General features: G+C 56.0%; 3 protein-coding genes across 3 annotated transcripts; 1 reads left to right on the top strand and 2 right to left on the bottom strand.

Annotated features, from left to right (window-relative positions):
* Positions 1 to 1,711: 1,711 nt before the first annotated feature.
* J7T55_011120 (uncharacterized protein) lies at positions 1,712 to 3,034 on the bottom strand (the record flags this gene model as incomplete). Its single annotated transcript, XM_053135523.1, has 3 exons — positions 1,712 to 1,934; positions 2,116 to 2,204; positions 2,711 to 3,034. The coding sequence occupies 3 exons, from the start codon at positions 3,032 to 3,034 to the stop codon at positions 1,712 to 1,714; spliced, it is 636 nt and encodes a 211-aa protein (XP_052986760.1).
* Positions 3,035 to 6,372: 3,338 nt separating this feature from the next.
* Positions 6,373 to 7,748, top strand: J7T55_011119 (uncharacterized protein; the record flags this gene model as incomplete). Its single annotated transcript, XM_053135522.1, has 3 exons — positions 6,373 to 6,513; positions 6,570 to 7,428; positions 7,486 to 7,748. The coding sequence occupies 3 exons, from the start codon at positions 6,373 to 6,375 to the stop codon at positions 7,746 to 7,748; spliced, it is 1,263 nt and encodes a 420-aa protein (XP_052986759.1).
* A 3,161-nt stretch (positions 7,749 to 10,909) lies between these two features.
* Positions 10,910 to 11,280, bottom strand: J7T55_011118 (uncharacterized protein; the record flags this gene model as incomplete). The annotated part of the gene is made up of 2 exons (XM_053135520.1): positions 10,910 to 11,034; positions 11,175 to 11,280. 2 exons carry the CDS (start codon positions 11,278 to 11,280, stop codon positions 10,910 to 10,912), a joined length of 231 nt encoding a protein of 76 aa, XP_052986758.1.
* Positions 11,281 to 13,894: the final 2,614 nt, after the last annotated feature.

Raw genomic sequence — 13,894 nt, 5'->3', positions numbered from 1 at the left:
GGGAAGCGACATCCTTTTGGCGACACAAGGGAAAGGAAGGATCGCGGACGGGAAAGAGAAAAGTGGGTCAGTTGAAGCTCCTCACAAACGCGCGCATGTTACGTAATTATAGGCAGGGTCCCTTCCCAAAAGTCAGGCCCAAGAGTCAGGTCAAGTCACTCCCAAGACGGCTTCATCATCAAGTCTGCAAAACAAAGTGCTGCAGTGCACATGACAGAGGGATGTAGAGTCAGATACATAGCAGATAGACTTCAGGCTGCTCCCGTCATTGTGCATTCTGACGTGTCAGGCCTGGAGGGAGATCGCTCTAGCCTCTGGGGTCTGACGATGGGGCTTGAGGTGGGTGGACTCGGAGTCCCATGCCAGCAGCGAGTCATGTTCACGTCAAATCTTGGACAGAGAAAGGCAGCAGCTATTGCGACTAACACAATCCAGTACAGTAGGTACTTTTGACGACTGCCAGCCTGCGACAGCCGACCACCTAGGCCCGAGAGGCTTACCGACAGCACATTTGTTGCATTCTGGGGCTGTCTTGGGGAGGAGCAGCCCAATCAATATTGTCATCACTCGCCGAGCCGGTGACTTGAGAGTCAGTCAAACTAGTCGCCTGCGGAGTGCAGATCATCAGGCAGTCCCAGTATTGAAAGACCGAGGTGCTCCCTAGCTCGAGTGCCCCTGGTGAGTAATGTTGCAATGGCTAGCGACTCATTGCAAATGTCGCAGTTGGCCGCTGCTCGCTCGCAGGAGAGAGGAGACTCGAGAGGTAGGGAGCGACAGTCGACAGTCGCTCGACAGAGAGGGCCACTTGGGTACGAGAACACAGGTCACTGCATCACCCGTACTGCATGGTACTGTACTAGCAAAAGAGGCTCGCACTGCGAGCCCCGGAGGCGGTGTCTGATCTAGGCTGGAACGCGGATGGGGGTGGCAGGGCCATTTGGGTTTTCTTCTTTTTCCCTTCTTGACTTTTCTTTTTTGGCTTTCGGGAAAGATGTCAGAAAGATAGTTTGAACCTTGGACAGCGACTGGTCGACGGTCGGTCCGGGGAGGCGCTTGTTGACCTTGGGTAACACAGATCCCCGAGAGCAACGGGATCGGGAACGAAGGGTTCGAGGTCGCGGTCGTGCACATGGATGGTGCGGGATGCTTAGCTAGGACGAAACCATCGCGGGCTGGCAGACGGGCAGAGGGTGCTTGGGGTGTGAGCCGGGTTGGCCCTGGCCCATCAGATGTCAAGCCGCGCAAATGACAGGAGGTTGGAAACGGATCTTCATCGGCTGCACCCACAGCCCACACACCCTGACACCCTGCCCAGGCCTGCTGGCCTGCTGCTTGCTGCGTGTTGCTGCTGATGAGCATTGCTGGGTCCTGGCCCCCCTTGCCCTTTGCCCTCGCTCTTCCCACCCAACACCGACCCCCCTGCTCTCCCCACCAAGCTGGCCAGAAACCGGATGACAGTGCAAGCGAGCCCAATCGCAAGCCTGCGCTTGTCAACTGACAGCAAGCCTGTCATGCCAGATCGCCCGTAAATATCGTCCTTCCCGGCAGATCTGCAGCCTGGGCCAATCGCATCTCCCACCCGGCATCCCAGCACCATCTTGGGGGTTCTTGACAAGTCGACTGCGGCGCAGCACGTTTGGCGCTCTCCAATCGCAGCCGCCCTCGGTGGAAATCGAGGCACAAGCCGCGATTTTGACACATCCATCATCTGTCAAAAGGCTTGGGCATTAGGTTTGAGATCAACATTCCAGATCTCGACTGTCACGTGCTGGCGAGCCTCCTTGGCAAGCCCCAAGGTCGGATCCGCCCCTGTCTGCATGACAGCCGTGCCCTGGCCGGTGGCCGCCAACTGTTCCATCCTGGCCTTGGACGGTGGTGAGTGGTGAGTGGTGAGTGGACTATGGTTTGGGGTGGGGCGTGGTGGTGGTGGTGTGCTGCATCGCGGTCACACCTCTGTTACCGTCCTTGTTACTGCTTGCTTGCTGCTGCTGCTGCTGCTCCTCCTCCTTCGGGGCCAGCACTCAAACAGGAGCAGTAAGCGGCGGGCGTGCTTCCTCCATGAAGCAGTGTCATTTCGGCTTCTGCTAGTCATTGTAGGCGTCACTGGGTACGTACACTGCACTCGCTCCAGCTTTTGACTTTGACAGTTTCGGCGTCGTCTGCTTGGCATCCCAATAAACTTCGAGATCCTCAGGTGCTGGACCCTGGTTCCCAACATGTCAGTGGCGGTTGGAGCTTCCATAGACTCGGGGTTGGCTGCCCCTATCTTTAGACTCGGTGTCTGTGGATGTGGTGGCCCGTAGGCACACCTGATGGAGAGCTGTCCGGCTCGGCTGCTGCAGCGAGATGCAAGATTGATTGCCCCGTTGCTTGACTTGGAGTCGCCGCGGCCGTCACCGTCACCCATCAGCACCTGGCAGGCTGGTGGTGTTGCATCCATGTCGGGGCATCCGTTTTGTTTCTGACCCGTCATCATGCTCATTGCCGTGGGTCCAGAGAGACGTTGACCATCTTGGTAATGGCACCGAGTGGCGTGCTGTCAGGCGTGAAGCGACACACGTCAACGTTTCGAACCCCTAGTTTTGCAGGACGGCAGAACAGATGAATCTGACGTCGAGTGTCATCTAGAAGCTAACCCGGCTGATGTTTGAAAGGTTCGCAGCACGCGCCTTTTGTGTTCTTCCCAAATGTTTAGCCTGATCTGACGTACGTGCTGTTGCTGAGCGATTGGCTGTAGGATGAGACGGTGTCTGCAGACAAACGAAACAAAGGGAAGGGCAGGACCCCCGACTCCGCACACACCGGGCTCCCAGGGCATGGGCAACTCGCGGCCGGGTCCTGGGCAGCTGGGCCCATGGGCCACCTCGGACGGCAGGCCACGACTCGGTACAACACGAGCCGCCGTTGCAGGAATCTTGTCCATGTGTGTGAGAGCATTTGGGACGAGGAGGGATGAAGCAGCACCACTACCACCACCAGAAATCAGGACAGCAATTATTCGGTCGAGCTTGCGAGCGAAGGCGTTGTTGACCATCTGCATAGTTTCACCACAAGACCCTTGGCAGCAGCAGGTGACAGTTACGGATCATGCCCGATGGCCTCGGTTGTTGCCTTGTCCGCGACCTAAGCAGCTAAGGTAGGCAGAGCGTCAGTGAGTCCGCGCCCATGGTAGGCCGACGTAGCGCTGCGAAGTGCAGACGGGATAGTCATCATCAATGTGTCATGGCGGCAGAAAAGGGCACTTCTCAAGCCACTAGGTAGCGACCCGTGTGGGGATGAAGCTTCGACGTCAGCACTGGAAGGCCGTCATTTGGAATAGCCTGGCAGTAGGGCACAGAAGCACAGAAGCACAGAACTCAAAGGGCAGAACCGGCAAATCCGAGGCGCTGGTACCACGCCGCTTCCCAAGGGCCGGGTCGGGAAGGGGACCAGAGGACCTTTCGCTGGGCCAACAGACAGTGCAAGTGCATGCCAGCGTGGCCGAAAGTCTTCGGCCTTTGTGCACCAGCCACAGCAACACTGAGCGGGAGACGGAAGCAACAAGCGTAAGTGTGGGTGTGCATAGTACGTACACTGGCTGCACGCAATCGACTCGCACGCGGGATGGAAGGATGGGTGAATGACAGGCAGGGTGTGTGTGATGGTGCGCGGACGATTGTGCAACACAGCACGGTGGGCGTGTCCCGCATTGCAGGTGGAATCTCCAATCAACATAGATCCATCGGGTAATTTAATCGTTAATAAGGCAGAGATCCAGACTAATAATACGGGATCGTCGTTGATGGACAGTCGTGTCGCTGTGATGTGGTGTGGTATTTCTGTTGTCGATTGGCAGGGGGACAAAGTAGATACAGATCTAGATACCTGAATGGATAAATTGCGCACACGGAAATGCATAGCGCACACACACAACACACCCACACCCACCCCTCTGGACTTGCATCCTCGTCCACCGCAGTCTTAGGTAAGCCGTGTCTTGACCCGAACCGAAAGTTCTTCAATTTACTGTGAGAATTTACGCAGTGATTGTGTGTGTACAGTACACAACACCAATTGCACCGTGTCAACGTCTAACCGAGGCCAGGCCCAGGCCAGGCCAGATTTGGAGGTCGAGATTTTGAGGTTCGACCCGAGCTCGCAAGTCTGCACTGCAACGGTCATGGCATGGCCATGGAAAAATGTCATAGTCTATCTACTGTACCTACTTGCGTTAATGTACGGGTAACAGCCGGTAACTACGACGGCTACTACTACTACTACTACTACTGTGCTGCTTTTAGCATGGGATTTTAGCAGCGTCTGTGTCTGTGTTTGCAATGGTATTTGTGTTTTGTGTTTGAATATCTCCGGTCCTTTCTCTCTCTCTCCCCCGCCCCTGCTCCGTCCGTGCCAACAAACGCCAACGCCATGACATGTAGCAGACCAGCCGGACCTCTGCGCTACCTGCTCTAGCCCCATCAACGTCTTTCTCGCTGCCGTTGCTGGCCTTGTCATCTAGTCTCGATGCCTCGGAACGAAACTGACTGCGTGCCTGCCAGCCTGCCAGTCTGTCAATCAGCCTGTCTATCTGTCAGTGCCAACCACGCTTTTTTCATCATCAGAGACTACCTAGAAGCGGTGGGCTTAGGCTTTGGCTCAAGCTCAGGCTTAGGCTCGGATCGGGGACAGAGACACAGAAAGATGGCGACCAAAGCTGCTTTTCCTCGGGAACCTCGCTAGAGTGCCGTGTGTTTGTATGTATCTGTTTAGACCATCTAGTCTGCCACCCACGTCTCTACGTACCTTTTGTGGTCGTGCCGTGCCTGCGGATCGCTTCATCGCCCTGGTACAGTATTCACTCGCTCGCTTTCTCACTCACCTTCTCTTCCCATCGGCCCCTGACCCGGGCCCCTCAGGCCCCCCTTCTCTCAGGTCCGTCTTCTTCTCCATCCGTCCCATCCCAGTCCCACCCACGAGCCTTGCACCTGGCACGACGCAGCCCGGCAAAGGGACGGACGCCACCCAGGTCAATGGCAGGTCCACTGTGGGTCTGCTGTCATGGGGGATCCCTGGTGTGGGTTTTGCTACCCTCGCACCCTCCACGGGCCCCCTTCCATGCAACGGAAACCGGGTAGGTAGCACTGACATCGTCCACTTCTCCTTGCCCTGTCCTGCCCGTATGCTGGTCTCCTGGGACTGGTGCTGCCCATTGGCCCCATCGCCGGTGCGCCCAAAAGGAGCTACCACGGCCATGTACCCTGACACCCTGATCGCCTACATGTATGTATGTATGTACACACACACAATGTACGTACCTACGGTACGCCCACACTCACACACACGCTCACATAACAGTCAGTAGTGCTGCAGCAGCAGAGCAGGTGGATGCTCTTGTCATCCTTACCCATGTCTCGCATGTCTGGGCTTTTTCAGGCTTAGTCCCTCCAGTCAACGGCACCTCTCCACACCCAGCATCTCGAGTTTGCTGGGATGATACATGGCCATCTTCAACACCTTGCTCTTAAATTGTTTCCTCCTCCCATTGTTTAATTCCTCCCGACCGGTACCTGGCACTTGGATCTTCTTCCTCCTCTCCCATCCCACCCGTACAAGTCACAAGTAGCGACTGAAGCAGGTCCCGGAGCTAAGCACCTGTCAGTTTCACCGTGTGCTGGTCCTCCTGTTGAAGATTCATCTCAGCTCCGACACTTCTAGACCCCAGCCTGCCCACCCCAGTCCACATCCCGCGACTCTCAGCTATTACCCCTTTAGGTACAACCCTCCTGTGCGTTCGTCCGTTGCATTGGCGCCTTCTCAACCTACCACTCGACCTACTCAGGAGTTCATGACGCTACGGCACTTGGTGTCCTACAAAAGGATTCATATCTGCCTCCCGTCCCACCCTGTCTGCTACTGGTCATAACCTCTATTTACAATCCAACATTTCCTCCCCACCCGATCTGACCAGTCACTCGAAGATCGTCGAACCTACTCCATCTTACTTCCACCACACATTCTTGATCAACAACAACAACATCATCATCATCATCAGCCAACCACTGGATCCGGGTAATCCACTCCAGCTTTTTCGGAATCATCTACTCGACATCGCTTCTGCACATCCAGACTGGTGATCCGGTCCGGGCTTGCATGAGGTAAGACACCCGCAGCTTACGTGGTGGCAGAAGCCAGACATAGACTTTGCCTCCCTGGCCGTCTGACTGGCTGGCTGGCTGTCTGGGAAATTCTCCGAAACACTGCTAATCAGTCAACTCGACATTAGTAGGCGCTGAGGACATCTCCAAAGGCGAAGTTCAGCAGGTTATGGAATATAGTCCTCCAGGGACTGCAAAAAAAGAACCTAATCAAAGTCAATCCGAGCAACCTCACACGATGTCGATGATCGCCATGGTCACTCCTACTCCTCACGCACCCTTTAGGCGGGACTTCTGGGACGAGGGCCGGTCGACAGACTACACCTCTTCCAGGCCACGGTCCGATGCCGACAGGATTGCTCTCCCCTCTATCCGACAGGTAAATTGCACCGTAGCCCGTTCGTTTTAGCACAGCTCGACTAATCGCCGTACCAGGCCTTCCCTGAACTGCAACTACAGATTCGACCCCAGGAAGCCTCAGGAAGGACGCAATCATCTGCTACGTCGCCTACTGGACCCGCGACAGGAGTAATGACACCGCCAGAATATGTGCACTCACCCAGTTCATCAAACAAGCGCAGACGCCTCTCAATAGACGACGAGAGAGAAGAGCGGGCCAGTCGAGTACCAAGGCTCTACAACAGCCCTCCACGACCTGCAGAGCGGCCAGTCTTCCGACAAGCTTCTCCAGCCCCCGCCCCTGCTGCGAGGACACACGCCGAGCATTGGGCCCCATCAAGTTCCAGGACCAGCCCCTACGTTCCGAGTTACGGCCTGCCAGCAATGCGATCCTCACCGGTGGCGATGGATCACGTCGAGCGACCCGAGCCCAGGCCAACCCTGCCCAGCTTCCCGCCTCCCATGAGCCTGGAGCGTGGTTCTGCCCCTATGCCACGAGTTCGTGGCCACTCGAGCGATGATTATCTTCAGGAGCCTCCAAGGCAAATTATGATGCACCCGGCCGACGCAAGAATGGAGACTTACCGTCAGGGTCCGTATGCTTACGGCTACCACCACCCCTCGCGGATGCAATCGTTGTCAATGGGCGCCATTCACCCGCTCGACAGGACACCTTTCTCATCGGTTGGCTATGGTCCTCACTACCAAGAGTACATGCGTTTTGGCGAGCTGGGAATGGGCATGAGCGGGGACAACAAGCAGCGGAAGCGAAGAGGCAACCTACCAAAGGAGACAACAGACAAGCTGAGGAATTGGTTTGTTGGTCATTTACACCACCCGTACCCTACCGAGGATGAGAAGCAGGAGTTGATGCGCCAAACCGGCCTGCAAATGAGTAAGAACAGTTCTTCCAATTTTCACCACTGTAGTGTGCTAACTTCTTGTTTCTCAGACCAAATTTCCAACTGGTTCATCAACGCGCGCCGCAGACAACTGCCAGCGATGATTAACAACGCACGCGCTGAGTCTGATGCCATGTCTTCAGGACGCAGCCAGGACGGCAAGGTTCTTCCCTCAACCGAGCGCGGCGACTATGATGTCGATGGCAAGCACCGAAATAGCCCTACCATCAGCGATGGCGGCGACAGCGCCTATGACGACGACCTCGACGCTCGCAGGCAACAATCACACATTAAGCGCGGTGGCAGCTACTAAACCAGCTGCTGCAGATGCAAGTTCCTCTGGAAACACTTTTCAAAGCACGAGGCGATTTTGTTCTACCACAACACGATCGTGGATGGCTTTCTTCATTGCCTGCTCAACTTTTAATGCGGCATTGTACATATTTTTGACCATACCGTCCATATCCTATGGGAAGACGTAATGATATTCACCAATCTATCGGGGGGCATAGTTCTTGGGTTTCTCGCCTCGAAGCGATCGAACAAACGTTGGGGAACATGGGTTGGAACGGACAACACGGGCTGGTACCTCTGAAAATCAGGCGGTCAAACATGGAGTACATTGATTTTGGAGGAACGGGTTTCTGCAATAGACAGAATCAGGGCATCTGTACAATTTCACGCGGGACAGGGGTTTTCCGGGGACTAGAGATGATACCTATTGCATACATTCTCGATCGAAGGGGCGGTGGGGCCACACGGTCGGGGATGTCCTTTCAGGGCTATTTTTCTTATTTTCATCATCCAGCATCTTGTACGACCGACACAGTAGGAGCAGAACCTCAAAAATCGAAAGATATTACTACAGTCCAGCCCAGTCCTTGGTGCAGTTATTTGCTGGGCCTCACCCGAACGTGGGCTTTTTGGTGAACCCAACGCCAGCGAGAGGGAGACGCGCGCCCCAAGACAATGCAGTCGGGTCGCACAGAGAGAGACAAAATCACGAACTGACGTCCTGTCTTGTCTCAAACCCGCCGTGCTGCGGGATGATCTGCCCCCCAAGAAAAGGTCACCTGCTCCCCCGCGCGTGTGTGCTCGCCGTCCTGGGGGATATTAGCTACATGATAATTGCTTTGTCCCATGTGCGTTCGTTCATGCGCGGTTCGCAGGTACTTTTGTACCCTCGTCTTTTCTTTTCCTCCATGCCCTTTCCACGGCGCCGGGTTCTCTCATAATTAAAACTCGCCGCACGCACGTACGCACGCACGCACGCACGCGCACGAATCCACACCTAGAATCCTCCATGCGCAAGCACTTTGTCTTTGTCTTTGTACTGTTGCCCTTCTGTTTCCTTTCTTCTTCTTCTTCCTCTTGTCCCACCTTGCGAACGCCATGCGGCAGTTGTTTCAGACGACAATCTCTCTGTGGTCCGGTGGTTCAACGCACCTCTCTTTTCCTGCTCTCTTTCTCCCTCTCCCCCTCGTGGACGCCGGCCTTTCCTCGTGCTACCTGGTTGTACATGCATACGTACATACATGGGGGGGGGGGGGCGTGGCACACTACAACGGGATCTTTGCTTTTCCACTTTTCCCTCCTTCCTTTTTCCCTCTCCCCTTCCATCCCCCTTCTGCTTCTACTCGGCTACCCTTCCCTGATTTTTAGGGCAGAGCCCAGGAGGCCGGGGATGAACCCCTCCCCCTCCCCCTGGAACCTCCCTTACCCTCATTTGTGTGTGTATGCGTGTGTTACCTATTCTGTTGCCCGCCATGTCCCCCCATACCCCCAAGTCGCAAGTAGATTGGCCTGGGTGCACACCGTCGGGGACCTGGGGTCGACCCGGCGGCGGCGGCAGCAGCAGGGCGGTCGCACGGGGCCAGATGCTATATTCCGATGAAAGCCACATGGCTATTTGAGGTTACTCAGGGACGCGGCCGGTGACGCTTGGGGGGCAGTCGTGATGGCTCGGGCTTGTGCGATTGATCTACCGGTCGCCGTTCACGTCTAGCTGCTAAGCCTCCCACCCCTGCCTTGCTGTCTGAGAAGACAGCCGTGCAAGGTGAGGACCTCTGGTGAGAGGACAGTCACAGGTACGCAGGCATGGGTACTGTGTACTACTGTAGGGTTGAGAGCTGTGGTTTCCACCCCGCGCGACATGACAACGCGATGGTGGCTTTTTCGTTCGTTGCCTTCGATCGATATCGGATCGCGCCAAGGGCCTTTGTGGAATCATGTCGATCATCACAAACCCACGCCCTTTGTCCGACTTTGCGGGGGCCCAGGAAATCGAAACGAAAGGAGGTCCCTTGCATTCCCGCTGACTTTGACGGCGGCAAGCCGGTTCAGCCTCTCACTCTCAATCACCTACCTCCCCACGCCCGCTTCCAGATACCTGGTCCTCAGCGTCTCGACTGGGGTGGTCTCCAAAGGCTACAACTTGCTCATTTCCATTATACACTCACCCCCATGGCCGATGGGCTGGTCATCCGGCCGTCATATCTGCGTGGTACAGTAATTTTAGGGTGACAATGTACGTCCTGGGATTTCTCTCCAACACCAGGTTGGCCCAAATGTTCGATCCATGGATCGACAAAAACGAAAATAAAGCCCAGACTCCTTTAATGGAGCCCTGCGATTCGAAAGCGAGGTTGCCGTAGGGCTCGCACGCAGCGCAGACTGCGACGCTAGAGGATCTCGCTGCTACCTGCCAACCTCCTGAGTAATTTGGGGGCGCGGAAGGACTCGAGATTACACCACGCAGTGGCGGTGACAGCGAGTAAGCCAGTTGTGAGGGCGTAGGTTGAGTGGTGACGATGAGGGCAAAAGCCGTGGTGCTACCTACTGTACTCGGCCACTAGCTAACGCGACGCATCATCACACAGGACATGACACGACGTGTTGTGTCTCTCGCCATACTGCGACTTGATACTGCTACATTGGCCTCAAGAAGGTTGCGTGGCAGGGCCCTCCCTAACCAAATCCCGATCACATTCACAAGCGCCAGGTCGTTGCAACGGACTGGCACCCGAGGCCACAGAAAGAGAGTTCGGCGCTAACGCATGCCATGCTGTGCTATGTGGCCGTGGTGGAGGTCGACCTGCCGCTGCTAAGCTGCGTAGCTCGCTGTAGGCCAGGTCAGATTCGGAGGCGCACAGAAAACGACTGGCAAATATTACGACATCAGCCGGGTGCAGCGATCGCCTTTGATCCGTTATTGCCGCAAGTGCTTTCTGTGCTGTACAGTAGCCCTTTCTAGGCTCATGTTGTCTGCAACGTGCAGGATGTCACAAAGCACCGCCAAGTTCCGCCTCGCCTCAGATCTGCACAGGCTGTAGAGCAAGCTTCATCCAGGACAGGCGGTACTCTGACAGCCACGATGGGCCAATGAGGCCGTGTGATCTCACTTAAATCGCAAGTGATGGATTGCAGAGCGTTACCGTAGTAGAGCTTGCAAAAAGGCATCTGAGATGCTGACTGCTACGGTGCCATGTAGGGTGCAGGGATATCGTAGCGGCGAGAGAAGAAGTCTGGTTGAAGATCGAGTCTAGCTAAGATCTCGGCCTTTGGCATGTTGCCGGTTGCCGGGCTGAAGCTCATTATGGCTAAAAAGGGGGCTGAATGGACGGCCCATGTTCAAACTCTAGGCGAGGAACGTTTTCAACCGGCGGGAATTAGAGGGTAAACGCTCGAGTCGCGAATAGACCTCGAGTTTCCATCTCTTGTTTACCCCACGCCAACGTACCGTAGAAGTCCCAGAAGTTGCCTCGGCAAAGAGAAGCCGACCCAAGTGCCATGGTCTCGAGCACAGCCAGGAGCCATGACGACACGCTCAGAACCAACGGCGCCATCGTGCCGTGGCAGCGCCTCGTGTCAGTGATGGGGCTGATTCAGCGACAAGAGCAAGCGGCCGGAAGCATTGTCAAGTGTCGACGTTTCACATTTTTACATTGGTTGACAATGACACCTCGGGAGGGGACTGTGACGGGTGACCGTGATGCGTAGTGGCGGCTGCGGAGTACGAGTGCTGTACCCAGTACCCTGTTAAAGGCTACATTGCAGCATGCCAGCGGAGAGACTCCATGACGCGAACCAGACTCGTGCCCATCGCCGTGGGAGTGGACAGGTGCATTCCGGGTGGGAGAACGATTCCAGACCTCCTCCATCCACCTCAGGTCAGGGCAACGGCGAGCCGTGAAGAGGAAGCCCTAGAAGCCCCCAGGTTGGGCGCCGTCGGCGGGTCTGTCGAATATCCCAGCTAGCCAGCTAGCCTAGGGAGAATGGGCATGTCGAAGGTGGCTTCACTAGCACAAGTGTCAGCTGAGGTTGAAGCCGGACCTGCGGGCCTGCTACAAGATGGCAAGGCGTCAGGGGTGACGTTTTGCGCTTGAAAGGTTGATTCGAGACGGGCATTTCCCGAGAATCCTCAGCACCGTATATCATCTGCACGAGATCCCTGGCGTCTGTCCCTGTAGAGTCTGACAGTTGTGATATATGACAGGAGACGGCCTGGCCTGCCTGGATGCCAGGGTAGTGGCCGCCCACCTGCAGGGCCGAGAACGTTCTCGTGGGTATTGCTGTAAGCGAGGCTTGACAAGTCAACTCAACAGCGAGATCTATACGTGTATGGCGCTCATGATCATGATCATGAGAGGATCAGCACGGGGTGGGGCAGGTCGAGAAGGAGGAGGAGGCTAACGAGGATGAAGGCGAGGTCGATGTCAAGGAGGAGGCGGATTGAATGCTGTACATAGGCGTAGACATAAACGTATTACCTACAAGTATTGGATGTACTGAGGTACCAGCAGGTGGCTTGCATGCGCGGGGACCATGAGCTCGACGTTGTTTGGTTCGTGTCTGCGTGGGCATGATATGATGTGTGTGGATCTGCCCGCCTCAAGGTGTGGGGTCCCTGTCAGTCTAGCCGGTGGAGGGGGAGGGCAGGGGTGATGGGCAGGGGGGGGAAGAGGACAAGAGGCAGCGCGGACCCTGCAAGTGCATGGATCATGGTGGGTTTGATCGGCCCTGACAGTCCGACCCGAGATTCCACCACTCGCCCTCATCACCAGCTCGCACTAAGGATGGCCATCGAAAGGAGATCTCCGCCACTAGGCAAGCCCCCTGCTGTGTGTCTCCACACTGGAATGTGTGTGTGTACCTGTCTCCTGTCTGTCTGTCTGTCCGTCTGCTTGCCTGTACAGTGGCCGACATACCTCAGTACGTACAGTTTTACTCCCTATGTGCGAGGCTGCATGGAGCATATGCCACTAATGTACGGTCGTACATGAGACTTGCAGACCGAGCATCATGCCCGAAAACTGTTGAGGCTATAGCCGGACACCGGGGAACGGATGACAATGGCATGGAACGAAATGGCATTCACATGGCTACAATATCCTCGGGGATGTCAGAGACAAAGATCAGAGACGACACCATGTGCTGCATTTGTGGCTGTACACGCAGACGCACACATTGACTCAAGCACATCGTCTATCTCTTGTCAACGCTCCCCGCAAGGTCTGCTATGAGCAGGCGGCCGAGTGTTGGATCCTGGTGTTCCACGTCGAACAACGAGCCATGACGAGCATCACATTCGCCTCACCCTGGTGCACGTCGCCAGCACGGGGTCGCCTTGTTGTCCAAGACCAGTCACCACATCGTGCTGCGCTGCCTGACAACCTTCCTGCAGGTTGGAGCTGCCTCCGGCTACCTACTCTGGCTCAGCTGTCTCGTCCCGCCTCTCCCCCCTGCCGTCGAGATACGCGAGAGCTGATCCTGCAGTGACAGATCATCGTTTTCGTCGCCAGGAGACTTTGCTACGGTGGCATCCTATCAGCAAGCTCGGCTCACTGCCTGTGGCTGGCTGGTTTCGAACAACAATACAGCCGGTGAGGATACGACATCACTGCTGCGGCCTGCATGCCACCTTCACAGTCAGGGCTAGCGGGCCAGCTAGGTTCTGGCAAGCCAGGCCCATCAGGAAGTGGAACGTATACATCGTCCTTCCAATTCGCCAAATCTCACCGGAAATCTTCGAGCCCCTAGTTCTGCAGCCACATTCAAATCGCGCCGCGGCAGTGCTGCCCGGGTATCAATCTGGGCGCGACTGATTCCCGTCGAATGTTGCAGATTCGCAGCTGACCGGTCTCTACACTTCTTTGGTAGCGACTGTCACTGCTGTCGCCGTCATCAAAACGGTCCAGGCCCAGTCCCGCTTGACGCAGATCTCACTGGCTCCTGTGATCAACGGCTCAAGGTGGCGAAAAATTGCATGCAGAAATGGCGGCTTCACCCTCCTGAGTTGATTCACTCATGTGGGCAGTGTGGCTTTAGCAACCCCCCTTCACGAGTGACAGGTGACGGCCTGGTCGCTTCCACAAAGGAGCCCACCCACCCAACTCACCCGCCCGGAGACTCAGAATTAAGCGCTTGTCAGGATCCACTTCCCGCCCATCAATCTTGCTG

This window comes from Diaporthe amygdali (genome assembly GCF_026229845.1).
Source record: "Diaporthe amygdali strain CAA958 chromosome Unknown NODE_56_length_267093_cov_64_804720, whole genome shotgun sequence".
Lineage (NCBI taxonomy): Eukaryota > Fungi > Ascomycota > Sordariomycetes > Diaporthales > Diaporthaceae > Diaporthe > Diaporthe amygdali.
Note: the sequence above shows the minus strand (reverse complement) of the source record. Positions and strands in the feature narration are given on the sequence as shown.